General features: G+C 44.0%; 2 protein-coding genes across 2 annotated transcripts in view; both read left to right on the forward strand.

Moving 5' to 3' along the window:
- Positions 1-6,313, forward strand: part of LOC146198006 (uncharacterized) — an 18,015-nt gene extending 11,702 nt beyond the window's left edge. Inside the window, exons 8-12 of the mRNA XM_084591832.1 lie at positions 3,210-3,263; positions 4,795-4,861; positions 4,959-5,035; positions 5,147-5,229; positions 6,157-6,313. Of these exons, the coding sequence (XP_084447958.1) occupies positions 3,210-3,263; positions 4,795-4,861; positions 4,959-5,035; positions 5,147-5,229; positions 6,157-6,313 (438 nt within the window). The remainder of the gene's footprint in view (positions 1-3,209; positions 3,264-4,794; positions 4,862-4,958; positions 5,036-5,146; positions 5,230-6,156) is intronic.
- A 1,181-nt stretch (positions 6,314-7,494) lies between these two features.
- On the forward strand, positions 7,495-19,138 carry LOC146198007 (uncharacterized). Its single transcript, XM_084591833.1, has 8 exons — positions 7,495-7,617; positions 9,653-9,726; positions 10,729-10,807; positions 11,184-11,240; positions 15,313-15,384; positions 15,908-15,973; positions 16,663-16,743; positions 18,995-19,138. The coding sequence occupies exons 1-8, from the start codon at positions 7,495-7,497 to the stop codon at positions 19,136-19,138; spliced, it is 696 nt and encodes a 231-aa protein (XP_084447959.1).
- Positions 19,139-25,746: the final 6,608 nt, after the last annotated feature.

Below are 25,746 nucleotides of genomic sequence, written 5' to 3' on the forward strand. Positions count from 1 at the left end.
AAGTACATAACATGCAGATTATAGCAAAGCCTGAAAACAGGTAACAACATTGCGGCTCTTTTTAGAAAACAATACGACAAACATAGAAAGGACCATCATCATGTCCCCAGTGAAAGGGTGGGTATACCACTCTTCCCCAGTTGGTCACCATGACTGCAGTCGAAGTAAATTGGAGTTCCACGTTTACATTGGCCGGCCGGTCGTTTACTCTAAACGGCTCGTTCCTAGTTATATCAGCTGATTCCTGATTAAGTTCACAGAAGAACTCGTAGCTTCCATCTGGTTTTCAAGCAACCGGCATGACGTTTAACACTCGACGATTACGGTGCAGTATAACATCTTGTTCCGTGTGTACCATGAAGGACCCCAGGGCATCTGCCGCATAAACTTTTGTGGCCCTGGTATTCATGTCTTCAACCCAGACAGGATCATCGCCTTCCAACGGAACGAGATCTCCAACAGGGTTACGTCTATCTTAGTAACGCTCTTGCGATTTTTCAATCGAATGATATTTACCTTTAACATCAGACGTTCCTCTATGTTATTGGGAACCGCAGTTGTGGGGCCATCGGAACAGTATCATGTAACGAGTCGACCCATCAGGATTTCTGCAAGAGTATAGCTAAAGAAGCCGGGTATCGCCCTGTTGGCGAGAGGTATGGTCTTCTATTTAAGGACGAATCGTTTTATCCTTGATTTCATCTCATTCATCTCCCCCTTAGCTTGTGGGTGCCTCTTGCTTACAGTTACGTTACTAAAATCATACTCAACCTCAAAACTTTCAAACTCGGCGCATGACAACTGCGGTCCAATATCTGTCACTACCGTCTCCGGATTGCCATGACAAGCAAAAATGATCTTCATCATTTGTATAACGTTTAGAGTCGTAGAGTAGGCGCTCAATTTTCGGGTAGCGAGATAGATAATCAACCACCGCTATTTAGTGGCAATTGTTCATAACACACAAGTCGATACTAACTCTTTCTCACGCAAAATTCTGGGTAGTAGCGGGCATCGATTCCCCTTCATTCTGAGTTGCACATCGCGTGCAAGTTAGACAATTTTTCACCCGCTGTGCAAGTTGTTCCCTGAGGCCTGGCCAACAAACCAACTCTGTAGCCAATGCTCGGCTTCTATAATTTAATTGATGTCCATCGTGCAACTTTTCTAACACTTCTTTTCTGAGCACCGAGCCTTTACCAGTCGGGTTCCTTTTAAGCGCTACATGCTCAGCGCTACGCGTCTCAGCTTCCCTTCCGAGTCCTTGTCTCTAGCCGCAGCTGTTATGCCTTGTTCATTTTAAGAGCCCTCCTCGTTTGAGATCGTGACCGAACGAGTAGTGTGGTAGCTGTGTAATAAACCTCTCAAATTACTATATGCAACCGAGGCTGCCAGACTCGAAGCCCTCTGTAAGCTAATTAGCAAATAAATGTAGGGAAGATGAGGGGTTTCGCTATGAGATACATAGGAAGGGAGCCAAAAGAAGGGAAATGAGCGGGCAAGCTGAAACGCAGTGGGAACAAAAGATTGAAGATGCGGCAGATATTGCATCTTTCGCCAGAGAAGCAATGAAACAAGTACTGCATGGTCCTTCTAAATTTTCAGAAGACAAACGCCTAAACCGTCAGCTTAGGTGAGAAGTGATGGCTTAGCCTGAGACAAACTCTCCCGGGAATTTGTATAAAGCTACCCTGATTAATACATAATTTATTATATAGCAATGCTATCTGAGATAATGACTGCTTTCGAACGTAAACCTTTCAAAATGAGCTCGAGTGTTGCATGCAATGACAAATTTTGGTAGTAAGAGCAGTTGGAAAAAAGCTCTTCTGAGTGCGATAAGATTTACACTGATTATAATTTTGAGCAAACAAGTGAAATACAGAGACTATTAAGCTCAAAGGCCACCTGCAAAACATTTTATGGCGCGCAAGGGTGCATTCCGGAAGCGTGTAGTTTGTTTCGTATACCGTCACTCTTGTCTCCCGTTTTCTCATGTTGTAGATAAGGCGCCATTTTTGCACTAACCCCGTTCTCGGTGGCTGTGTCTGGGCGGATGAGGCCTAAAAGAAAAAAAAAAAGACGAGGAAAACGTCGTGGTGCCCCAAAAGAGGCACTAAAACGTGCCTCGAACTATTTCAGAACATGTTCCTCTGAATTCTTCCACTTGTGTTCAGTTCTTAGGTAGCGAAAAATATTTGGGTTCGGCTCCTGTTCATGCATTGGATTTAGGTTCGGTTAAGTTCTGATTCGACACTCTGCGCCAGAACACATCCGACGCCCTTGTCGCATGGAGTGAGTGAGTGAGTGAGTGAGTGAGTGAGTGAGTGAGTGAGTGAGTGAGTGAGTGAGTGAGTGAGTGAGTGAGTGAGTGAGTGAGTGAGTGAGTGAGTGAGTGAGTGAGTGAGTGAGTGAGTGAGTGAGTGAGTGAGTGAGTGAAAAACTTTATTGAGTAGATGGACTTTTCTGTTTCACCCGGGACGCCGTTTGTCGTTTGGTGTAGTCTATTTGCCCACGTGGCACACAGTGGGTATGAGACACAGAAGGTGACGTGACACTTGCACATAAGGTTGACCTTTCTGTGTGTGCTTTCTGTGCTCACACCAGAGGCGCATTATCTTGGAAAAGTCATAATAGCCAGAATTCTTGGCGCCACGGAGCCACACGTAATCGCACACAGGCTGCGTTACGTATCAGGAAGTGTATTTTTAAGTACTAGTGGTGGAATTCCCAACAACATGCAGTACATGGATGAAGGTGTAAAAAGAGGTCAATTTATGTAAGATAACCCTTTCTCTTTAACTAGAGACTGCCCCATAGTTTTGTAACGGCCAAACAGTTTACAACTTTCTCCTGTAGTTTCGTTTCAGCCGTTAACGTCTAAAGCCAATCGATTGCCCCTTAATGCGCTCGTCTCGTCTGTCCTTTCCCTGCCTCCGTAATTTGTCGTCGGGCTATCTCGCTGCTTTTGCGTCTATTCCACATTCTCCTTGGCGCTCGTAGTGCTAGCGGGTGCGAGTGTGAGTGAGCCCTTTTCCTAATTGGTGTATTTTTATTAGCAAAGTTATAATTAGTACACTGTTAAATTTTCTTTCTTAATTTAAGTGTCGTTTCTCTTGTTGCTCATGCAGTTTAACACATCTTAATATTTGTAATACATTTCTGGCAATAGATGCCTAAACTTAAACCTCTCCTTGATCTGTGCATAGGTTGCTGATAGTCAGCTGCTCGAAAGCAGCCGGCAGGACGCCAACAAAGATGCGGTGAGTGAGGCTTTCTCTTGTGCTTCGCTCTTCTACATAAACAAAGTCAATTATTTCGGACCTGATGATCTAACTTCCAAAGCCGAAATGAAAAGTTGGTACGAGATAAATAGCGGTCTGAGAATAAAATAAAATTCAAACAAGTCTGCCTCATGGGCAGGGCTCAATTCCCAGCGCCATTCACTGTTTATGTCCCAGGTAAACTACGCGCACTTAGTTTGGAGAAAGACTACAGGCACAAATAAAAGTAAGATTTACTTTTTACAGAACAAGGCTCTGCGTGCAACACTAAACGCCTGTTCTGATTTGAACATATGCGATCTATTCCGCCAATTCAATGCCTTAAAAGCATCTGAAATGTATAATGTATGGCTGGCAGAGAGGTACAACAAAGATATCAAACAAAATGTGAATTCCTTTCGTGACATGGCACACAATTCGCTAAATGTACAATTTTACCGCAGCAGACACTGCGAGCTGTGGCATATTCCAACATGCCACACAGTATATGGTACATATAGCTTAGCAAACACGTTGCCTGGTCTTTTGAATAAGTTCTATGCTGCAGAAGTTGATATATCGCGAGCATGCCGCAAAAGTATACAGGATATATATGCTACTCTTTAGATCTATTTCGATCCATGAAGTGTTGACCTGTTATGAGTGAACAAAGACCTGCTTTTCTATGAAATGTGTTTTCTGTTGCTTTTTTGTTATCATTTTTTGTGCGCTTTACTTCCTTTTTTGTTTTTCTCTCTCTTTAAGGATGCGGCAGCCGTTTTTTGACAACCATTGTGTGCATTTCGCGATGTTGCTTGTGTACGCAATCTAGGGACCCTGTGATGTAGCTGCCGAGGGGCGTGTCAAGCCGCCGCGATTTCTGGCTTTTTTCCTTCGATCCTCACAATGGTTACATGGAAAAATAAATTGAAATTGAAATGAGTGATAACCACCGACGATACTAGAGTGCAGGTTTCTCTTGGCTTGGTGCTCGGCTCCTTTCTGGCAGATATGCTTGGAAATCGTGTCATTCATTCCATCTTGTGCAGATAAAAATGCATTATGGGATAATGGTCTTTGGCGAAACAGCCCTCGCCTCTCCTTCTTCACCTTCTCCCCCTTCTTTTCCTTCTTCTTCTTCTCCTTCTCCTCCTCCTCCTTCTTCTTCTTCTTCTTATTCCTGGCCTTTTTAAACCGCCTTCCTCGTCGCCGTCTACCTCTTCGGTCATCAAAAGGGCTGTGGTGGAGATAGCGGCTAGTCACAAGCCGAGCTTTTGAATTTAGGTGAAAACAACAACACTGATGCCTTTATTGTGTGAGAAATAAATGGATTGCGCTTGTCAACGGGCCACTATTTTGCATTTCGTTTTGGCATTTTCTCGGCATTTCCAAGCACAGCTAGTTTATTTCACTGCCGCCCGCAAACAGTTGAAGAAGCAGAACAGCACAAGTCGTCAGCCTATTGTATCGCTAATTAACCGAGCGAATTGTAACAAACGAATGGTGGGCGAGAAATTTTTTTTTTTTTCAGGCACAGCAAGCCATGGCTGTATTGATTGCTACTCAAGTGGGCATCGTCTATAACGACTCCCTCTTTGGTAATGTTGATCGCATGAGATACTTTGCTTGAAAATAAAGTTCTGAAAGATTCAGACTGAGAGATTTCTGCATTATTAATCGATCGATCAATTACAGAATGTCGCATGTTTGCGAAGGATGGCTCAGACCGCATAGCCAAATTCTGTCAAGCTGTCGTCAACGACGTTGATAAGGTGAGGAAAAAAAAAACAAAAACTAAGACTGAGCTCATTTTTTGGACTATTTGCAAATGTCTAATGCCTTATTGCTTACATGGTGATCTTATCCCACCTGCCTTTGTTCAGAGCTCCCGGTCATTCGTCAACATATCCTCATCTATGGTGAGGTCTGACCAGCTGGGAATTCTGGAAACACTTCGCAGCAAGGGGTTAGTAATATTTTTATTCAGCGTCGCAAATTTGAAATCTAGAGACTGCTGGCTGAACTTGCTCGACCAAATATGAAATATTTTCCTTACAGCACTGTGTCTTAGGCACCGAAAGCTCCTTTTATGTCAGACGAAGATTTGTTACCACAATGATCCTCTCCACTTTCTACCAAAACAAAGAACGCTGCAAAAGGCGCAAAGCTTGGGAAATTTCTCTGAATATGCGCGATGCTGCTAATGAAAAGCTGCCCCGTTTGAAACACTCGTTTTGAACGTCCGCGTGAGGCGCCACCATCTGCAGCTCAGCCAGCGGGTGGTTGTCTTGAGCATTACACACATATTAGAGAGATTTAGCATACCGTGATCCGCGATCCGCCACCGTGACACTCTACCGCTCGTGGGCGGGGCGTACAAGCTGATTGGTTCCGATGCGCCAGGTCAATGTGCCGACATCAAGTATGTGGCGCCATCTATCGGCATGAAAGTGATCTGGGCATGCGCAATGGAACGCGCGGTGACGGTTCACGGTAGCGGATCGCGGATCACGGTGTGCTAAATCTCTCTAATAGAGAGATTTAGCACACCGTGATCCGCGATCCGCTACCGTGAACCGTCACAAATTAACGCAAGCTGCAGACTTATGGTAATAATAGAGTCCAGCATAAGACATGTAGAGAAGACAGCTTAAGCGGATATATGAAAACACAATTTCTGGCTGTCTGCAGTAAGCCCTTATAAAACGTAAGCTAGTGACGTGGCAAAAAAAAATTATTTTGGCATCTTCTGCAGCTTGCATGGCTCTACGAAATATAAATAAATTCAGCTTCAGGAGCTCCGCCAGGTGGTGCAGCTTCTGTGAGACGAAAGCGTCGCAACTCAAGTGCAATCTTCTTCACATTAGCGTCGGTCGTTTTCCACACCCTACAGCCACTGGTACGTCTTCCTGGTTCTGGGCAGCTTCCTGCTCTTGTTCCTGCTCTACACGGGCTCATTCATCTTGGGGATGTTCCACTACAACGAAGACATCCCGCCCACCAAGAGGACCGATGCCTCCAACTACGCTGGCACCGCCATGCTGGTGTGAGTGCGCTTTTGCGGTTTAATGATAATGCAACGTAGCACTGCTGCATACGTGGCGTCTACGTATATGCAGCGGGTTCCTCATTTATTTAAAATATTGTGATGCCATCAAGGTACAGTGTACATTTCAGAACAGCAAGAGCAGGTCATAAAATAAAAAGAGAAAATTTCAAAGCACACCTTATACAAGAATATCAAACGATCGAGATGGAAGAAAAATGCAGTTAGCAATCTATTTTAAACTCAGAATGGCATATTAAAATAGTTTATGAACAGCAGCAACATGGGAGCGCAGTAAATCATATCAGCAATGAAACAGTTATACAAAAGCGGCAATTAGGTAGTCAGTTAAAACTTCTTTCTGGGGAAGTTGGTGCATATTATGCACTAGAATGTTATAGCGCAAGAAAAGACACCCATACACCGACAGGGCTAAGGTACTTGTGTGTCGTCACATTGCACGGATATTTCTAAAGGAAGAGGACTCATAGATGCTTCCTAATGATGCTATTAGAGAATTGTGCTTTATGCGTTAGCTGAAAATATGACCGCGCGCTTTCACTGCGTTAAGATGGGGCACTGAAATCTTGTTGATGATTACGGCGATGAGAATTGAAAGGTGCCGATTGAATCCTTCAATTGAAAGATTTTATGCAGAAAATCTGACGGAGCAGGAAAATTCGGGAATGCTTTTGAAGGGTATCTTGCAATATGAAGTTAGTGAATCGGTGAGTTGACGGCGTTAGTCAATCCGGGCACATTAGCCTCACTTGCTGAGCCTGAATCACGAGCCGCGTCGCGCAACTCCTTTATACAACGGTAACTACACGAAAGCTGAATTCAGAAGTCGTTTCGGAGCACTTTCGTAAGACATCTTCTTGGTCCGTGTTAACCAGCACTTTCTGAGCATGAATTGAGAACCGACGCCTAAAAGCCGATGCACGGTTTTGTGTCATCTTCATGAGGAAGCGCCATGGCAATGTGCTTGGCTTTTTCGATCACAGCTATTCGTAGCTTAATTGACAGAAGCATGGAGTGATAAGGTTTATTTTGCTGTGTGTCTTGCTTCGGATTTGTTTAATTCGAAAATTACTGACTTCACCTGCCCATTGCGTCAACCACACTAAACGTGCGCGCTCATATCCCAGTGCCATCGTCCTCTCTTTTCCGGTGTGCGCCGCGCTGATGTTGGTTTGCAACACCATCATGCTGTTGGCACTGAGCATCACCAACTTTGGCTGTCGACCGTACGAGAACATTGTCAAAAACTGGCCCGGAAGCACTGTCGACGCCATGGTCTTGGACGACGTAAGGCACTCCACGCTCTTTTAGAGCAGAAGCTCTACTACTCGTGGTGCAACTTCGAATTCCGCCTCGCTCAGTCCATATGACCTTGACCTCTGAACTTTAGGTGATGTGTGACATGATAGTACGGTGGTAACGTGGTATTCACGTGATAAACAAAGACGTCACATCATTTGAAAAGCAATAACGTTTAATCAAAGTCACACCGTGTACAACTTGTTAAACCATGCAAAACCATGCTTAAAGGCGCTCGCTCGTATATCTAGGTCCAACCATGTTTAAACCCCTACCATTTTTTGTTTAGTCTTCTCGTCTTCCTTTCTCTAATTGTAACAGTCTGCCTTGTAGTAGAAAATGTTTGTTGGCAGGTATAAGTACAGGCCGGATTCCAAAAGAAAATCTTGAAATGGCCGTGAATACGACAGGTCTCCACATCCTGTGGGTGTGGCCCGCACCAGCGCAAGTTTTTCTGTCGGACAGCATGTGAGATTGGTCTTCTGGCCAATCGAAAGTCTCGTGGAACCATGCTGCAGAAAAGCATCGGCATCCAGGTGGCCGATTCTCGAAAAGCGGCCATGTCGCCTCTCTGATCAACTTTAAAATGTGTAAAAGTCGCACGCTTCAAACTTGTGGCACGAAACAGATTAAGAAGCCAATTTTGCGTTGATGTCAAAATGACGTCGTACTGAAAAGTTATTTTCAGCATGGGGACTTTCGAGCGCAGCTGGTCCTGAAACTGAGTTTTGAAGGCCAATGTAAAAGTGGCTTGTGGACTAAACTGGTGGTCTTTCGCCACAAGTTGGAAGCACGCGACTCTGAGAGATCTTTTTGAGAGACAAATCGGACAAGAAGTATGCTACTATCAGGCGAAGGCAATTTCTAGAATCGGGGCCCCAGGGCTCGCAGGATCTGGTATTTTATACTTTCTTATGATACTTCCTCCTCTTTACCATCCTATCGAATATGATTAACCTGTTCATGTACACTGCGCGGGTTGCTCCGCACAATGCAACAAATACAGTGTGTGCAAGTAAAACCATGCATATGATGGGGCTCAACTGTTACTCGCATAAGTTCAAACTTATTACACATTTTTGAGGGCAGCCTTGACACGACAGGCATGAATGCGCGGCCACGCATTGCGTATGCCAAAGAGTTGCCAAGAAGTGAACACATAGAAGAAAACCTTGGCTGCGCCAACTCAGTTATAAAATTCTCGTAAGAACGAAAGCTAACATTTGTCTTCTTTTGTGCCGAAGTAGTTGCTGTAGACGTTTTAACTTCTTTACAAATTCTTTAAACTCAAGGACAGTGCACTAAAAGGCTGCAGCCATAGCTAAATTGTAATATATATCGACAAAGAAAAGTTAATTTGAAAACAATGTGTGTAGAATTATACCTGTCTATCTGAGATGCCCTGTCAATAATACCCAAATTATGAGAGGAAAGCTGAAATGTATTTGACCCCCCACCCCGCCCTGATGCACCCGCATGACAGTTCACTTGGAAGGAAGGAAGAATATTCCGGTTACGACGTAATACACCGACTACAACTGATATGACTGCGCAGTTTATTATAGTCGAAATTCCCTCGTACAGCTTCTCCCTCTACAAGCGAACAGATGTAAGAAGGAATTTTTATACCAAAGCATTAAGTGTGCTAACTGATATGCATGAATAGGCCTGGGACACGCAGGCACGTGGACGCATTTATCATCATCGCACCATATGTTTGATCACTTGTTTAAGGAATCACAGCAATTACAGTTCAGGAAACGTAACACCTCAAGGACTCTGTAGTGTGCAGTTCAATTATCACGCAGCGTAATATATGGTTCCCGCCTCCATTGGACAGCTGTAACTGAGAATCGTGAAACTGGCAGCTTCAGCTATATTTTTATCTGAAATATGCACTTTTCTCTTCTCGGCAATTTCTAAAGTTAATAAGGTGCGGCACTGGAATTTGTAAACTGAATGTTTGTTGCGCAGAACAAAGCGAACCAACCTGTTGGGCAACCAAATCCTTTTTCCTACGCAGACGATCGATTTGTTCTGGCCGAGACAGTCGAGAGGGCGCTGGTTTGGCAGCTTCCTTGCCGGGACGACGTTGCAGTGAGTCACTCGACCATCTGCTTCCAGGGGCTTTTTTTAAATAATAACGTTATTTGTTATGGCTTTCGCTGAAGTTACAAAGAATTAGGGCAGTAAGAAAATGCTCTACGGTTCCTGTCGCGACTGCATAACCCCAAAAAGACATATATCCACTAACGTCTTTTAAATGCCTTTTTTATGTATCCTCATGAGTAAATGTTTGACGCTCAGAAAGCAGAGAAAGGAACATAAAGATTGGCTGCCGTTGCTACCAACACGCCAAGCAGTCTTCGACTGGGTACGATGCTATGCTGTGCGCACAGGTTTCTGGAATCGACAGTAGGAGCTGCCAAAAATAGAAGCAGTTTAAAAGCAGATATTAGCGTACTTATCGAGGTATGAAACAACTTTGGGGACCTAATAAATTTGGCCTGCTCTGATTCAGTACGGTGTTTCAGATCACAAAGAGACCGCTCTCACTTCAAGCGGAGTATTTACAGAAAAGGCCATCGCGAAAATCACAGTAATCACCTACGCTGGCCAGTTGTTCGACTGATAGAACGGCAACCATCTTTAGACGCTGATAAAAGAGGCGAGATCACGAATCTACAAAGCCAGCAATTTTTGGCGTAGACTTCATGAGTCGTAATCGAACTGCGTGAATCAGTTTTAAATTCAAGTATTTAAGCTACAGATACGTCTTTTGCTGCAGGCGAAACGTCTATGAACCAGAAAGAACCATAAATCATTTTCAGATGTATTCTTAACTTAGTTTTTTATCAGTAGATCTCAGTGTTCTATTAAAATGGGGCCCAGGTGAATTAACAACTATTCGGTAAAACGGGCTGCATATGGTCCTCCTAACGCGACAGTTTAACCCACTCGCGAAAAAGAAAAAATAAACTATTTACGCTCAGAAACATATTGTTGCTATCCTAATGAAGCTCTTCTTAATTAGAGCACGTGTAGATTATCTAAGTCTTGTGTTCACTCAAATCCAGGTCTCACTCGTGTTTTTCGCAGGATATGTCGGGAAGGCAAGGTGTTCGACGTCATAGGGGCGGACTACAAGCTCGCGGTGGATGGATACGACGAATTTCTGGTGAGTTTGCCTATCAAATGCGAATGATGTTTGCCTCAGTGTCTGGCGACGGCCAGACATTATGGCTGGACAGGAACACCGCGCGGATTCCCTTGTGAAGGCTATGTTAGCAGGCTGCTGTGAAGCAAAACCAAAACCTTTGAATTGCCTATACAGTGTCTGAAATCGAGAAAGAGATGGAAACAGCCGATGGTAGTCGGGATGACATCCATTATTACCATCTAGTTTTATGTCCATGTTTGCGCACTGTCCTTTAAACATAAGCTGTACTATTAAGATAGACTGCGGCATTTACGTCAAGTTAGCTTATGTGTGAGCTACAAGGTTTTATACCTGCATGCACGCCATCGATAACTCGTTTCTTTGTTTTGATCAGGACAACCTCCACCACCTGATGATCTCTATAACTGTCGATCCTCGCATGATATTTCCGGTAAGTAACTAAATCCTTTCTAGGCAGCGATTTGAACTCATTTCTCATATCAGTGCTTATAGAATTAGAGGAACGTCTAATTTAGCTCCATGGAAAGACATCAACCACAGCTGAGCTGTGTGATCGTTGTTAATGACGTCCAAACCAAAAGCTACGCACAGTCGGTGTGGGGTGAACGAAATGGGCTGCATAGAGTATTCGTTATTTCACAGGCAAAAACGGGGAGTTTTCGTCCGCAAGCTGAACCAGTTACGTAGGGAGCTGTTGATATTATAAATAAATAGGCAGAACTGCAACCTCTTTTGTGATATTCTTTGGAAATTCTAAGTTAACTGTCTGACAGACTCATCAGCCGACATGTCCATATATTCCTATGCACCACAACGCTAAGCAGTAGCGACTTAGCTTTCGATATACTTTTTTTCTCTAGACGATGTGCCCAATATTAGCTTATATGATGTTTCATTTGGGTTGTTGTGTAGCGTGTAACGTTCCAAAGCTACTCGTGTAATGAGAAAAGCCGTAATGGAGGGCTCCGCAAATTTTGGACCACCTGGGGTTCTCTAACGTGCGGTGACATCGCACGGCGCAGGGGGGCCTTGATTTTCGCCTCCATCGAAAAGCGGCCGCCGCGGCCGGTATTCGATCCCGCATCCTCGGGTACAGCTGTCGAGCACCCTAACCGCTGAACCATCGCGGAGGGGTTTTTATATGAAGCGAAATGAAGATCATAAGGCTGGTGGACGATTGCAAAGGTTTCCAAAGACTCTTCACCCACACTGACTTAAACACGAAGTGGAAGTCAAGAACCTAACATATCCTTCTATCCGGTCCTATGGCGCAGTATAAATTTAAAAACTGCTAATGGTTTCCCACCGGGCATAACAATATGGGTAAAGTGCGTAAACACTGGTTTACTGCAAATTTTACCTCAAGGGTTTTTTTTTTCTTTTTTTCTTTTTGCCTTATTTCTTGTTGGCGCCCGGTGACACATGACATGAGCAAGAAGTCTTAGGCGTTTTTACTCCATTTATTTCCTTTTTAACTTTTGTTTGCACTGGTAAATTCGTTTATTCAAACATTTATGTTCTATAATATAGGACATAGAGAGGCCTTAACAACACCTTCTGACTGCGGCTCTCCTGTTTCTGTTCCTTAATGTTTTTTGGCCATGCATACTGTGAAGCCATGACTTTTTAAGATAGGTAATAAACCACAGTTAATACCTGCTCTGTTGGTAATCTTCAAATAAGCTGTGTGTTAAGGTAAAATTTGGAGGTCACCGCTGAATTAGCTATATGCTCGAATTAGGTTAGACATCGATTTTTGATCACTTTCAGACGAGATCAAATTTTGTGTGTCCAGGGATAAAAAGTTTTGGGATGGCCCATGCCAACTTGGATGTCACCACAGAGTTGGCTGCACTCTAATTACATTGGATACCAAATTAGGTACTATTGTATTAATGAACCACCTAAGGATTTCCCTTGAACTTTCTAACTTTTTGAAAAATTGCTTGCTTTCACACCATAGATAACGGTGACTTTGGCGTTAAGCATAAGTAATCGTGTTTTTTCGTGTAGTGCTCGTATATCGTAATATACGTAGTTTGACGTGCTTCAGTATCCCGTACCCTTAGACCCTCGGATGAAAGGTGGATTGCCCGAATATGAATCGGACATGGCCATTCACGGGTACACACATCGACATCCTCAAGCGCCTGTGGATGATTCATCTCGGAGAGCGTTTTGCACTCCTGCGCGACGCTCACTCCGCAGAATACTATACTATAGACGGATTGACAAACCTGAAGTCCTCTATAGCTCCACTTGCAGCTCATCTTGCAGGTGGCGCAAGAGAGCAACCGCTCCTCCATGTAGGTTCTCTTACATAAACGCAGTTTACGTTTCATTAGCAAACTAATTGACATACGAATTCCTATTCTTTTTTAAACGTGGCGGTTCAGGCAACTGGCGTGAGCGAGCAGCTTCGTTGGGTAGGTAGAACAAATGCCCGGTCCAGCAATTTCAGATAGCCATTAAAAGTAATGCCAGGCCATCAGTGCGTTTCAAGCCGCAGAATATATGTCCTCATCAGTCCGTCAGCGCATGAAGTTGGGCTGGTTATCTTCAGTGACTGTAAAATTAGAGCAAATATATATATACATATATATAGGGTGGCGCTGGTGAACACTCTCAAGGTTCGTATACAGACAACATAAATACCCAAGCAAGTAGCAGGGGGGACAGCGGCCGATGTAGCTCAGTTGGAAGAGCACCGGACGCGATATTCGGAGGTCGTGGGTTCGGTTCCCACCATCGGCACGTTGTTTTTTCTTCTACTTTGTGTTTATTTATCTTTCCCCTAAACAGATTACATTACTAATTTCCGTGCTTATCCAAGTAGACAATAAAAAAAAAAAGACAAAGTACCATCCCCAACGCTTTCCTTGGCCTCGCCGACTGTTGGCTTCTTTCCTTTATGTGTATATATATATATGTGTGTATATATATATGAACGACAAAAAAGGAAGACAAGACGAGCGCTTTTGTCTCTCCTTTCCGGTCGTGACGCTTTGCTGTGCTCATTTTGCAACATTGGCGTTCACCTCTGGACGGAGCAGCCGCTTACGTGTTCAGAGAGTGTGAGCAGTTGACATTATCTGGTTTACCGATCACCGTGAACATATTCGATTTTTCAGTATCGGTCTACTATAACTGACACATTCCAGCGTCAGCACTGACAGAAAACAGCGTCACGGACGCATGACCCGAATCCTAGAGGCTGCCTGCAGGCTCTCTCCACATTATTGTGACTGTCCGTCGTCGTCTGCTAAAGCTGCTGATGCAAGCCATCGATCACCACGACGCAGTTCTTTCGCAGTGACGCCGCTCGCGCATTTATCCCCTGACGTGCGCGTAATACTTAATACGGAGAGCAGAGGCGTGAATCAATCGGTTCTTTTCGCGAACGGACAGCGACATGGCTTAATCGGAATCTTTTGAAAAAAAATCCGGTTGCCGAAGTTTGAACGGTCGCTAAGAAGTTCGCCCAAGGCCGAGTAGCCAAAATCGCTACCCTCGGGTAGAATAGAGAAGCAGGCGAAAACATTTTCGAAGACATTTACAACAAGCATTAGTTGCTCCAGCTCATGAGTGGTGCGCTTGCGAGGCTTTCAGACCCGCACGCTGACAAAATCGCGATAGGAGCAAAGAACGTCAGGGGAGCACGAACAGACAATCCCTGCTCGCGGCTCTGAATGCGTCCTTGTGTGGTGAATTTGAAGACACTAAAGGAAAGATGCTAGATTGAAAAGTATCAGAGTCCAGCTACGGAGCTCGTTTGTCAAGGTTTAAAGATGATATCGTGTGCAGGAACGTGAAAAATACTCAGAATGAACACGACGTTTAACCCACAATGGCCGCCAGCCTGGCGCAGATTTCCGGGCGCTTTACCGATGGGCGGAACTTTTGGGCTGCCCGTGAAAAATGAATGCGGATATCGAGTCGGCAACTAGTACGGGACTTTCCGGCACTGAAAATCGAATGCGCACCATGCGACGCACCGTACCGCCTATCCACTCCTCCGTACATTGACTTTGATTGACGACTCCATTCCTCTATTGCCTTCCGACCACTTTTTGTCTGCCCCTATTCTCTGCATTCTCACCGCGGGGATACCTATTCCAACTCTGACGCCGGACACTTTTCGTGACAACCGGTATGAAATTTGAACGCATTAAATTAGCACGAGGGTACACGTGGTCCAACTTTACTTCTCTACAAAACCGGTACATATTACCTGCCAGAGAAAATAGGCTAAACTTGAGCATTGTGCTGGCAACGATGCAGTAATTGTTCGTGGCTTAGTTTCGGCATTGAATGTGGTTGTATTTTCATGCCATTCAAGGGCCCAATTTCTTAGTACAAAAAGAAGGCGTTAGGCTCAGGTATAACATGGATTCAATACATATAGTATATGAAATCCATCGTTTTTGCCGGGCGACTAACCCCAGCAGAATAGGGCAACCAAAAGCCGATTGTTTCTTTAGCAATGCCCTTTTGCTTTTCAGGCTACTCCTCCACCTGAGCTCGCCAATTACTACGATAGCATGAAGCAGGTGCTCTGGGACAAGGTTGGCGATGTAAGTATAATACATATTACCAACTTACAGCTGGTAAACTATAGAAGGAATGACTAACATGTGTACCACGCTGCCGATCAACCGGCATACAAAATTAGAGCAGCACAGAATGGTCCCTGCCATCACATCATATATTATGACTTATTCATGATTTTACTTTGCCTAAATACACAATGCATCAAAGAGTAATAATGTAATATATATATATATATATATATATATATATATATATATATATATATATATATATATATATATTTGTGTGTGTGTGTGTGTGTGTGTGTGTGTGTGTGTGTGTGTGTGTGTGTGTGTGTGTGTGTGTGTGTGTGTGTGTGTGTGTGTGTGTGTGTGTGTGTGTGTGTGTGTGTGTGTGTGTGTGTGTGTGTGTGTGTGTGTGTGTACATTTAGACAGCGAGAGAGAGAGAAAGTTGCTTTATCTTTCCTTTGGAGGGGGGGGGGAGGAGGAGGGTTGAGAGGGTCAGGATGGTCAGCGTAATGATAAGCCTAATTCTCACGCCCGCAGATGGTCGAAGGCTACATAAAATCCCTAGCACGCGGTGCCATCTACATGCGCTCAAATCTGTCAAAGGTAAGGGAACTTGGCGCTTTCTTCTCTATGCAACGATTTTTAGCCGAACCTTTCAATCAGTTTAATTCCACGCTCCACTGATATATACCGTTGGCGAGCTCCTCGTCTACCGAGGGTTCCACAACTACCTTGTAAAGTTACAACTCGGCTTGGTTGGAACAATTTTCTATTTAGAAAAGAAGATGCCATTAAAGCACGCACTTCCCTGCAAAAGTAGCTTCGGGAACAATGAAGTATTATAGTTCCTTACTGAGAGGCAGGCGAAACGATTGATAGGATCTCTAAATTTTTTACTTCTTTCGCCTCCGGAGCGGCTCCATATCAAAGTAATATGCATGAAAGTTTCTCATTTCTTTGGAGAAATTTCCCATCTGAATGGCATGTGCCGAATTACGAGTAGCATATAAGGAAGTGAAAACATTCTTCTGTTGTAAAACAAATCACCAAAAAAAAACGAAACACCCATCGAAAGCGTCAATTTAAATGTCCTTTTTTTCGATGCACTTGAGGAGTGTTTATAAACAGATCTCCAAGGACAGATAGTGTTCAGCCACGGCTAGAGATGGTTTCTTGCAGTTATGTACGTTAATACTGCTTCGGATAAACTACACCTAAAACTAGGAATGCTTTTCGATGCCCATAAGCCCAGAAGGTAATTTCCTGCACTCCCTGCGCGCCTTCTCTCGCAGTTCAACCCGGACTGCCTTCGCGCCTACGATGGCTACGAACGATCGTTTGGCTACATATGCGAAGGAATCATTCGCAACGTCGTACGTTTTTCTCATCTGCTGATAGACTCAGTTTTTACGCGAAGTGTATACAGGTTGTTCTTTCGAAAAAGGGTCGCCGTCACAGTAACGCACAATTCAGGAAAACGTGTCGGAAAAATACACACCTGACATTGGATGGAAGTTGTGACGCAGCCGTTTGCTTTACGGCGTTTAGTGTGATGTCATACCATTTCGTTTCCCACTTAGCAACCTTCTGCGAGCCAAGTTGGAGGCTACTTTGCGATATGGATTCGAACGGACTACATATGCACGTACCTCCAATTGTATGCCGTTCCTTGTAAGTGCAGTTTTCACCGAGAAGTGCGACAGGTACTGCGTTTTCCATTCTCAAGATCCGAAGCAACTAAAGATATTTCTTTGTCAAACTCTGTGCCAATCTCTCAGTGCCAAAAATTAGAGGGACGCTCAAGATTTGCCTTAAGAGCAGACACGAAACGCCTTTAACATCGCATTTTCATTCCGCGAATACTTTCGTATTTTTGTTTTATTTTTTCGGGGAAAGGAAATCGCAGTCTCAGTTCTCAGTGGACACCTACACTTCATAGGGGCATATGTGTTCGCTTTGAATCCTCATCTCAAACTAGCCTCCAACTTGACCTGAAGACTGATATAATGTGAGACGAACTGGCATGACATCACCCTGAGCGCTGCTGCATAAAGTACAGTTACGTCAAAATTGTGCTACGAAATCACGTGCATATTCTCTCCAACACTGTTTTTCTCAATTCTGGATTACGGCGACGCTGACGGCGATGGCGTTTCGGCCGAACCGTGCTGGCGGTGATAGGACATAAAAGGGCCCTTTCCATGAGTGGAGTACCTAGTCTAGAAACCCGCTATACAAAGCCACCGCTCTTGCTCGCTTGGCCAGAGCCCGTTGGGACTCTAACGATTGAGGCAGCTGAGCAGGGCTGCCTCCCCTGGCCTCTCTATGCGGGAAGGGGTACAATAAAAGGCGGAGCCTAACCTTACACCCAATTGTTTTTCTTTTCCCGCGTGAGTAAATAATGTTTACATCTGACTAACCAATTATTAAGGACTCCTAAGGTCCGCTGTTGTACGATTCGACAGCGTTAATGAATGGCTCCCATGTGAGGCTCCTCTTGTGGATCCTCGGTCGCGCACACGTACTTTGCCGTTTTCTTAACCACTTTTTTCTTAATCAGTGCCTCTATTATGTCACACATACGCATTACCATACGGTCGTAATATGGAAGTCTGATAGGTATCATTGTTGTTAGGCTATCCTACAATTCGCTTTTTACCCTAACTGCTCTCTGACGCACGTGTGGTTGTGACTTGGGTCAGGGGTCGTTACCGACCTGCTGGTCGCGGTACTCCTAGTGAGGACCTATAGGGCTTATTTTTTACCTCCTAGCTTTCGACCCTTTTTCTCTAACGCACGGTTAACTATCCCCAGTTTCCTTCAATTATGAAGCTCCGCTGCAAGTTCGATGTGCGGACCGAAGTGACCGCGCCACTGGCGACCATTGTTAACGGCTCTCGATCGTCCGCGGCTCTCCTTGCGGATCCGTTAGCGTACGTAGACTTTGTCAATCGCTTAGTCACTAATCCCTTAATTGGTGCATCTATTACCGCACGCATACTTATTAGCATGCAGTCGTAAGCTACCACAGTGTCTGAGAAACCACCCGACATCGATATAGAGCCCTGCTTAACCAAGATATACAAACGTGCCTGCGTGGTCGAGGGGTAGCACGTCCGACTAGTAATGCCAGGCTCTTGGAGGATTCGATTCTCTTAACGCTTTCATTTTTAAGTGAGTCATAAGAGAGAGCTGGCAGACATTATCAAATCGGCCATGTCACGTGGTCGCGTGACGTCGCACACCGATAATGCAGGGTTAATAATGTGTACCCCGATTATTGTTGCATACTACTAAAAGTTTGAAAGTTTTGTTGTTGTTTTTTTAGGAAATGTCACCATGATGTTGTACGCATTGTTCGGTTTTGTTTTTCACAAAAATGTATACTTTGTTTTTCATTTGCTGAAATTATTTTGCTTCTCTCACTTTTTCTTATGTATTCATGTACATAAAATGTATGTTTTTGCCCGTCTTCTAGGCTCTCAGTTGAGAGCGACAGTATTGTTAAATAAATATAATGTGCATGCGTTGATGCTAACGACCGCCTGCACATGTGGTCTCATGTTATGAGACAGAATCTTTTTCTCTGCTCCGGATAATAAAGTTTCCCCATTCTTTCCGCAGAACTCATTTTGGACGTCCCTGGCTTTCTGCCTCTATATGTTCACCTTTCTTGGGACCCTGTCACATTTTGTTTCTAAATATTTCCTCCGAATGGAGAATTACACCTACGACGGCTCCGAAGTTGAATCTCTCACAAGCACGTGAGTGATTCTCTTCCTCCTCCAGCACACGACTGTTGTACTTCTTACAAGCCTTAGAGCCGCATATAGAGGCGCTATGTGCTACTAATTATTATTTGGAACCTCTCACTGAAGTAGCAGCTGAAAATGTGAAAAGTTCGCTGATATCAATATGTGAGAGCGAGGAGGAGGACCATCGCTTTGTGAGCGCTGCGGTGTTTACGCTCCTTCTCCGCCTCCCTTTCTCCGTTCTAGAAAATTCGATCGCGGTCATATAAGACCGCACAGCGTGACGATCGCCGGCTTTAAAGGAAGCTCCGACAGCGTTAGCAGGCGAGCCCCGGCTTATCGAAGTCTTGATAATTGAACTCCCTCAAACTAGTTTGAGGAGGTTGAGGGATAATGAGCTCGAGTGTCAGCGTGGCAGCTCGTGGAGCAGCGCTTAGTTTTCAGTCAGCCTATTTTGTACAAGTACAATCGCTTCTCAATCTTTTGTAAATACCTTTCTGAGCTTCGTGTTGCTATTGCTTCTAAAGTTACCTCGTCTGTTGATTCAAGCTGTTCGGCATCCTTCATATCTCTGTTGTGTGATCTACACGTCGCCCGCCAGATCGACGGACACCTTGAAGAGGTGCAGAAGCAGGGAAGAAAGGACACAACGAACCTGACTGCCGAGGTGTTCAACTGTATTGTGCAAACTAGGCGTGAATTCACATTGCAAACAAGATACACGGGGCAGGAGACATAGCAGTGACCGTACAGGTCAAGCGCTCGTATTTCGTGCTCGCATTCTATCTCATCACCTGTTTTCAGTCCAGCCGTAACTGGCCGACTGGCCTAACTCATTAGGCTTGAAAATTTTATCCCTAGTAAACTCTACTGTCTTATGGAGAGGCAGACCATTGGTACCTCTCTGTACAAGTGCTTGATATTTGAAGGCAAGTAAGTTTCTTTGAACCCTAACCACATGAATCATGAAGCATTACCTCAGAACCCGCCACTGTTGTTAAAATTTTTCCTAAAAACGCGTAGGCATTGTCACGTTGCGTCCAATAAGTCATCGAAAACTTCTCACAGGCACTAGCTTCGGACTGTGTATAATAAAAAGCCGGTCGTCTTTGGTTGCATTTTACAACCTTTCCTTGTGCAAGACTGAAACTGTGACAATTACTTTTATCTGCCTAGGTGATAATTAAATTTTCTCACTTTTTCTCCATTATTCATTTTTCTCCAAACAATAGTCACATGGCGGGGAGATGCATGTGTGCGCCTTCAAAATAAAGCGAAGCAGCGCATGAATGTCAAGTTGTTCCTATGACACCATTCCCAAATTAGGCTACAGCAACCGAAGCACTGATAACCACTCGCTGTGAGGCTGTAGCCGAACTTGTTTCCTGAGTATGGGCGTACAAAAATAAGCAAGCTGCGGGTGGGATTGGCCAGATGGCCAAAAAGAAGCTCGCTCGAATCAGCAGCGCTTAGATTTCTTTTCTTTTTTTACGCTCGCGGAAGCGTTGCATCCACAGTATAACCTCAGACGTACTGAAGCCTCTAAATATATTACTCAGTCCAGTGTGATAAAATGTGACTTAGATGTGCATTTTGTGCGCATTTGTCAACGTGCCGTCTTGCAGCACGCAAACCAGCGTTCTCTCTGCGACAGGTCTGAATGCGAACTCCACGCCGATAAGGCTTTGGAAGTTCATCCCGAAGGCGAGTCAGCCGAAGGGGGCGAAAAGAGCGAATGCGACGTTAGCGCCGGCCCTGACGCTGTGAGGAGATCGACCTCGTGAGTTTCTTTTTTCTCTCTTTTATTTCTTTATCTGACAACCGCATCTTCTTTGAGATGCGTGTTCTACGACAGCCAAACTTTTGAGGAGAATCAAGAGACAAACCCCGTTAAATGAAGATGTCCGAGGAGTGCAGTAAAGGTGTTGGACGCTATAGTTTCTCTTTTTAGTTACGCATGCTGTTCAGCGTTTGCTTACAGCAATTGAGGCCTTGCTTGCGTGCGACCTCAGCGGTTATCATAGGCTATTAGCAAGAACATGTTAACAGACCCCATCGACTGAGTCGAGCATTAAGCACTGGTCACAATGTAGCTGCACATTCAAAATGAATACCAGCCATTCTTGTCTTTATTGCAACTTTCTCAGGGAAGATGAAGGCAACAGCAGCGTGAAAGGCTTACAGTTTAGCATACAAAGGAACCGCGACTACCGAAAAGCACAGTGCTCTAACGCAGAGGCCAGAGAAGCGGACCTATTTGCCTGGACCTATGTTCAATGCCAAGGGGCGGCGAGTTTCGTATTTCGTCGGCACCTGTAAAAGTCAAAGGTCAATCGGCTTCAGACGCATATCTGGGAAATGTGTAAATGCGGCTAGTAATGCTATATACTGCGCTGAAATGCTTGAGTTCTTTGCGTGTTATGTTGAGAAAGCTTTAAAACAGGAGGTTCTATATTGCAGCGACGAGTTGGATGCTGAAGGCCGAAGGATTGAGAAAGGGCCTAAATGGAGGTAAGGTAAAACGCCTTGCCGGGCAGCAAGGTCACCGGGACGTAAAACCACGGTGTGACCTAACCACGCTCTCGTTTCTCTTCATCATAGGCGAGGAAGACGGTAAGGCATTCTCTACAATGGCGCGACGTCCGCCCCGCTGTGACGTGTTCGAAAGAATCGTATACAATCAACAGGGATGAACTTCAATGGCAAAAAATGTCGGGAATTTGCTATTCAATATTCACGCCACGAAATGTTCTAACGAAAACCTCATGAGGAATTTGCAAGTACATCAAGATATTCTTGCACGCACTATTAAAATATATTCTCACTTCCTTTTCTTCCGGAATATCAAGGAGAAGCCAAGTTGGGTAAGGTTTTAACAATGTGTATGCTTTAGGGACCTCAGTCGATAAACTTAACCTTGCTTATCAAACTCTTACTTTGTTCTGCTTGTTCTCAGTCAAATACCACCAGGCGCCAAGCTTCAGAGGATGGAACTTGGAGAGTGAGTGCAACAATGGCATTCTTCGTTTTACTCTCTTTAAATTGCGCTTCTTAACTGCTTTAGCTTCTGTTCGGTAGTACGTTAGTTCTTGCGGTTACAAATGGCAGTTTTACAACTACAGGCATTCATTTACGATGTCTGTAGCATGTAGATAAATCCATGTGCAGTGAAGAATACGCTTCTATAGGAAGTTGCTTTTGCTATCCGAAGGTGCAAGAGCATCTGTGATAATTTTGTTCGCAATTCGAAGAATGTTTTCATGTCAGCCAATTTCGCAGATTGACAGTAGTAGTTATTCTTGTTTAGTAAATCAAACTAGTGTAATGACTATATATTTTAAACCTGAATGGGCGTTCTCTGTGCGAAATAACTAAATAGTGAGGTATATGGCGTTCGATATAATTTATCTTGTAATTATCGAACTGAACGCAGTGCGATAAATTCTACCATCTACAAATGTATTGCAGGGCGAGAATAATAGAGATATGTGTTCAGCTAGGTTATCACTCCTCTTCTTTCTCATTTCAGCATTCAAGACGATCCCCGAGGAGGGGTAAGGACCCTGTTCTAGCCCTAACCATTTGTTTGATACCAGTAGCAGTATTTGTACTGGAAAGCAAATCTCAGCTTGCAAGAGAAAGAAAAGACGTAAATGGTGCTCTGACCTGACATCGTGCAGAGTAGTACGTAGCAATATCGATATGTTGTGCCAAGCCCTCTGCCGTAAGAACCTGCCATGTTGAGTTAACTTCTTGACATATTTATTATGGTACAGCATGTTTAAGTATTATGATGCACGCACGCGTGAGACAGTTGTTCCGATTTAATAAATCTACGCGCCTCATACAAGCGCTGCCTCCGAAAACATACTGACGATATTCGCTCATTTATCTATTTATTTAAACGTGAAAAAGATTATTTATTTATTTATTTATTTATTTATTTATTTATTTATTTATTTATTTATTTATTTATTTATTTATTTATTTATTTATTTATTTATCATATTACACCGCCGTTTGTTTGGCATTACAGTGGGAGGGGGAGAGGGTTAAGCATATTCAGTATGACATAGTGACAGAAAAGTACACAGGAAATGCAGTGCAGCGTAATTTGTTACAAACGAACGCAATCATAAATAAATGCCTGTATATAAAAAAAGAACTGAGTGGAAGGCACGCCCGTCGAGTGAAGCCTCCGTGACGCCATCTTGAGGGGGGAAGAAAAGCGAGCCAGATGAAGTGCGCGGTATGTAACCCGATCAAAACAAACATTGTTGGTTCATGCATGGCTTACGGTCGTACGAACCGTGTAAAACGACACCAGAAGCCACACTTCACAAATTGCGCACGTGATGGCTCATTCCGAACTGACCTCGCATTGCGGCGCGTACGTGGTCCTCCTTTCCTGCAAGTTTTCTAAAGTGTCCTGAGGCGCGAGCACTTTAGAAACGGGCTGTTCGCCGCGAGGGCTGACGAGGAAAAGGCGGAGGCCGCTTGCCTTCGGTTCATTTTACTCCAGAATTACCTGACTGGACTGGACAAACAGCGCTGGTACAAATGCACTCTGTGCCAGCTCTATCATGCGCGATCAGTAGGCTCCACATAGTTTCTTCCGTGTGTTAAAAAATAGATGGTTAATGATTCTGAGCGCGATTATTACGGAAAGCGTATACAGCTCGCTCGATCGAAAAGCTCTCGCCGTACCCGAGCATTTCAAAAACACACACACAAAAAAATAAGCGTGTCGAAAAAATTATGGAGGCATTGGCGGGGCTTGTGAGGAAGTGGCATCGTACTCTGTGTGCATGAATGACGTGTTAATTCGAATAAAGTGTGGATAAAGTTGGATTACGGGTCGATTAAGTAGGGTTAGGTGGAAAAAGGCAGATTAAGTTTTATTAATTTATATTAACGATGAGTCAGTAAGGGGCGATTAGGGCGTATTACGTTTTATTAAGCGCTATTATGTTAGATTATAGCGGGTTAAGCTGGATTAAGGTTGTTTCAGCTGGAATACGGTAGTTTACGAGGGATTAAAGATGATTATTTTTTATTAACTTAGATTATAGCGGATTACGTTTTAATAAGGGTGTGCACGTTGGATTAAGAAGAATTACTTTGCATTAATGGGGACCATGTTGAAATAATGTGGATTAAGTTATATTAAAGGTGATTTAGATCGTACTAGATTAAGTTCGATATTTGAAGAACTGATTTTGCATGCAGCACGTACGCAGCAGCGCTCTACTTTAAAAGAAACTATTAAGTAATTGGTAACTATGCGAACTGAGAAGGGGCTGCATCGGTTTCAGGCAGAATTTGAAATCATTCAGACAATTTATTTGAAAACAAAGTACCTAGTGCTAGAAGTGCTTAGCATGTCCCCACCACAGAAAAATATATTTTCTTAGTTGAATCAGCATCTCATTGATTACGATACTTGAGAAAGCATGTCTACAAGCTTTCTAAATGTGTTGTAGATCTCTATGTAAAATCAGGATTCATTACATAGTCGAGGAAGCCGCATACTGGTGATGCTAAAATGGCTAAAATGGAAAGAAAACCCCGCCGGGGTGGCGCAGTGGTTACGCGGCTCGACTACTGCTTTCAACGACGCGGGATCGAATCCCGGCCTCGGCGGCCGCTTTTCGATGGAGGCAAAGCAAGGCGCCCGTGTGCTGTGCGATTTCAGTGCATGTTAAAGAACCCCAGGTGTTCGAAATTTCCGGAGTCCTTCACTACGGCGTCTCTCATAGCCTGAGTCGCTTTGCGACGTTAAACCCTACAAACCAAACCAAAATGGAAAGAAATGTTTTTCTTTTTTTTTTTTTTTTACCAAGTCCCACTCCCCTCTATAATGCCCACCGGGCCAGGAGGGTAACTGAAATAAATAAATAAATAAATAAATAAATAAATAAATAAATTGGTCGTCTAACTCAGTTGAACGAAATTAGACAAGCATTAGCTGTTTTGCTTGGCTTTTGCGTTGCTCAGCGTTTGATTTTGGATTCTATTCATCGAGACCATTTCAACGATATATGACCTGACTTTGTAGCATAATGTTTAATTTGAATCACAATTGGTAATCATCAGAAGTTAAGACCATGGTGTAGTCCTGTGCAATGAAATTAGTTTAGTACAACCGTACTCGACATAATAATAATTGGCTCACAGCTAGAGAAAGGCACCAGTATCTGTCACACTTGTTTCTGTGGGCACCTGAACCACGCCGTAAGGGAAGTGCGGAAGGTGGGAACGAAATTGGAAAGAGAGAAAGAGGAGCCGTAGTGGAGAGCTGCGGAGTAATTTCGACCACCTGACATCGCACAGCACACGGACACCGCTTCGTTTCGCCTCCATGGAAACGCAGCCGCCGCTGTCGGTATCGAACCTGGGTACTCCGGCACAGAAGTCGGGAGTCTTAACACTGCACCACCGCGGCGGACTTGCATACTGGACATAAGCTACGCTGCGACATATGACTTGGAAGTATAGCATCCATTTCAATTATTAATCAAAATTAATTCTTAAAAATAATAGCCAATTAGCATCAAATATGCGTGCAGTTATACTCGTCATAAGCTATTCAACGATATATGACTTGTAGCTATAGCATGAATT

This window comes from Amblyomma maculatum, chromosome 2, assembly GCF_055883805.1.
Source record: "Amblyomma maculatum isolate TAMU_Amacu chromosome 2, ASM5588380v1, whole genome shotgun sequence".
Classification (NCBI taxonomy): Eukaryota; Metazoa; Arthropoda; class Arachnida; order Ixodida; family Ixodidae; genus Amblyomma; species Amblyomma maculatum.

Bases quoted from the DNA above. Each gene is read 5' to 3' on its own strand.
- LOC146198007 (XM_084591833.1), top strand. From the start codon at position 7,495: ATGTTGGTTTGCAACACCATCATGCTGTTGGCACTGAGCATCACCAAC. The intron at 9,727-10,728 runs GTGAGTCACTCG...TGTTTTTCGCAG, and splicing joins CTTGCCGGGACGACGTTGCA to GATATGTCGGGAAGGCAAGG. The intron at 15,385-15,907 runs GTAAGTATAATA...TCACGCCCGCAG, and splicing joins TCTGGGACAAGGTTGGCGAT to ATGGTCGAAGGCTACATAAA.